General features: G+C 32.4%; 1 protein-coding gene across 1 annotated transcript in view; it reads right to left on the reverse strand.

Annotated features, from left to right (window-relative positions):
* The window catches only part of LOC106873980 (UDP-glucose:glycoprotein glucosyltransferase 1), a 186770-nt gene extending 185559 nt beyond the window's left edge, over positions 1 to 1211 (reverse strand). The window contains exons 1-2 of the mRNA XM_052971269.1: positions 1194 to 1211; positions 706 to 727 (exon numbers count right to left, since the gene is read on the reverse strand). Coding sequence (XP_052827229.1) covers positions 706 to 727; positions 1194 to 1211 — 40 coding nt within the window. The remainder of the gene's footprint in view (positions 1 to 705; positions 728 to 1193) is intronic.
* Positions 1212 to 2092: the final 881 nt, after the last annotated feature.

Genomic DNA, 2092 nt, shown 5'->3' on the forward strand with positions numbered 1-2092 from the left:
ATTCATTCGACTACAAAACTTTTCAAGGCGGTGCCCCAGCATGGCCGCAGTCTAATGAGTGAAACGAGTAAAAGAAATCTTAAGTATTTATTAAACGTTCTCCGTTTTTCTCTTCGATATATTATACAACAATCTACGAACGTGTTCCAATATTTTGGTTGAGAATTTTGTCGCTTAAATTTCGGAAAACAGTTATTAAATTATTGGAAACATTTAACGACGTTTACACGCATTTTTTTTTTTTTTTTTCGTATTTTATGAGAAAAAAAACAAAGGAGAGAGAATACAAAACAAGATTTATGTTTTTGGTTCTTAATAATGGTAGACCACCTGCCTACAAAGAATGTCAGTAAGTGCATTCCTTAACAGCCTGTTTTATACGCAGACAGAGCCACTTTTTTTCCTTTGTAATAGAAGTGGTTGTCTTGGAGATAAAGGGCACTACGAATGGAGCCCTTCGACATTCTTACGGCGCAGCCGACTAAGAGATCGAGAGGGGAGAGGAGGACGTGATCATCTGAGTATTTGGCAGAATCCGGAAGAATGGAAAGTAAATTTAATTCCCAAGTGGGATCTGATCTCAAAATGCAAAGAAGCGGACGCTCCAACGGTTTAACCAAAGGACCACTGTAACGAGTGTAGAAAAAGGATTTATTCGTCAGAGAGAGAGAGAGAGAGAGAAACGGGAGACGAAGCCATAAATACAGTACTCGGTGATGTAACAATGCTGAACAACGAATGAAACATGATTAAATAAATATAATTTCAGAGAAAAATAACTGTCGTTGTATTTATATTATTGAAAATATAATTTTGTTTCTTAAAATTCCTGTTAATTTATTTTTGAGTAGTGTCGAATGAAATTTAAAAACGAAAGAGGAGTATGGTGATAATATATATAGCAGATCTAAAATACATAGTTGCAAATTAGCCGGTGATATATAGAAACAGAAATTGTGTCCACGTCTGCTAGAGTAAGGTTTGTTTACGGATTTACCGGGAGACACCGACTACATTGGTTTAGACGGCATTTAGGGGAATTATTCTACAGAAAACTTATGTTTTCTTGAAACGTAATTAAAGATTAAAATATGAAAGAAGAGTATGAAGCTATGATATTTTATAATTAAAAGTTAGTTGAATAATTAATGAAGTTTTAAGGTGAAAGTGAAGCGATGTGAAGAAACACTCACCATTCTGGCGGCTGCCATATTGACGGTATGAAAAAATATGTGTGATATTTCCATTGGATAACGAGTGTGAATTAAATACTGAGTTCAAAATAAAATGTATCGATGTATATTATCATGAGAAATCGTAATTATAGCTTTCTTTCCAATGAATTAAGTATATTATGAATGATTTAATAATTTTTATTTTACTTTCTTTTTGTAATAAATAATATTAACAAAACAACTCACGGGAAATTATTTTCTGCTGACTGCTCAGGTGTTTTTTTTTTTAAATAAAAACTCCCGTAAGACTTTATATCGTCAGTCATTTGTATTCATTATTGACATTATTGGGTAAAAGAAATTATTGAATATGCTTGATGTATATTTTTTATGTAGTAGTTATCTAAAGAAAAACTGGGGACCTTGTTACGTATGTTTTAATAGTACAAATAGTGGTCTATAAATTTCTGATCTCAATACTAGTGTTAAGAACTTTAAATGATTTTTTTTTAATATTAATAATTAAAATTGAAAGCTACCTGCAACAGGATGCACTTTACAAAACTAAATGGACAATAATAATAGAATATAGTAAATAGATAAAATAAAACGGCGTTACTTAAATTATACCACAGTTTGGGATAGTGGTGTCTTTCGCAAAATAAAATAAAATTAAAAAAACTTTAATTCACTCCAAAATATAAAGGAACATGTACTGAAACAGCTATAATTATCCACCAGATATTTCGGTGAGACGGAAGCGTAAACCCTGACGCCCTCATTTATAAAGAAAAGAAGAAATGGAAGAAAAGTACAGTTTTGATGGGGGCGGGGAGTTCTGAATGCCTTTCGTCGGCGCCGACTCGGCATTTAATGATTTTCTGGGGTGTATAAAGTAACTGGCAGTAAAATATATC

The sequence above is a fragment of the Octopus bimaculoides genome, chromosome 10 (assembly GCF_001194135.2).
Source record: "Octopus bimaculoides isolate UCB-OBI-ISO-001 chromosome 10, ASM119413v2, whole genome shotgun sequence".
NCBI classification, from domain to species: Eukaryota; Metazoa; Mollusca; class Cephalopoda; order Octopoda; family Octopodidae; genus Octopus; species Octopus bimaculoides.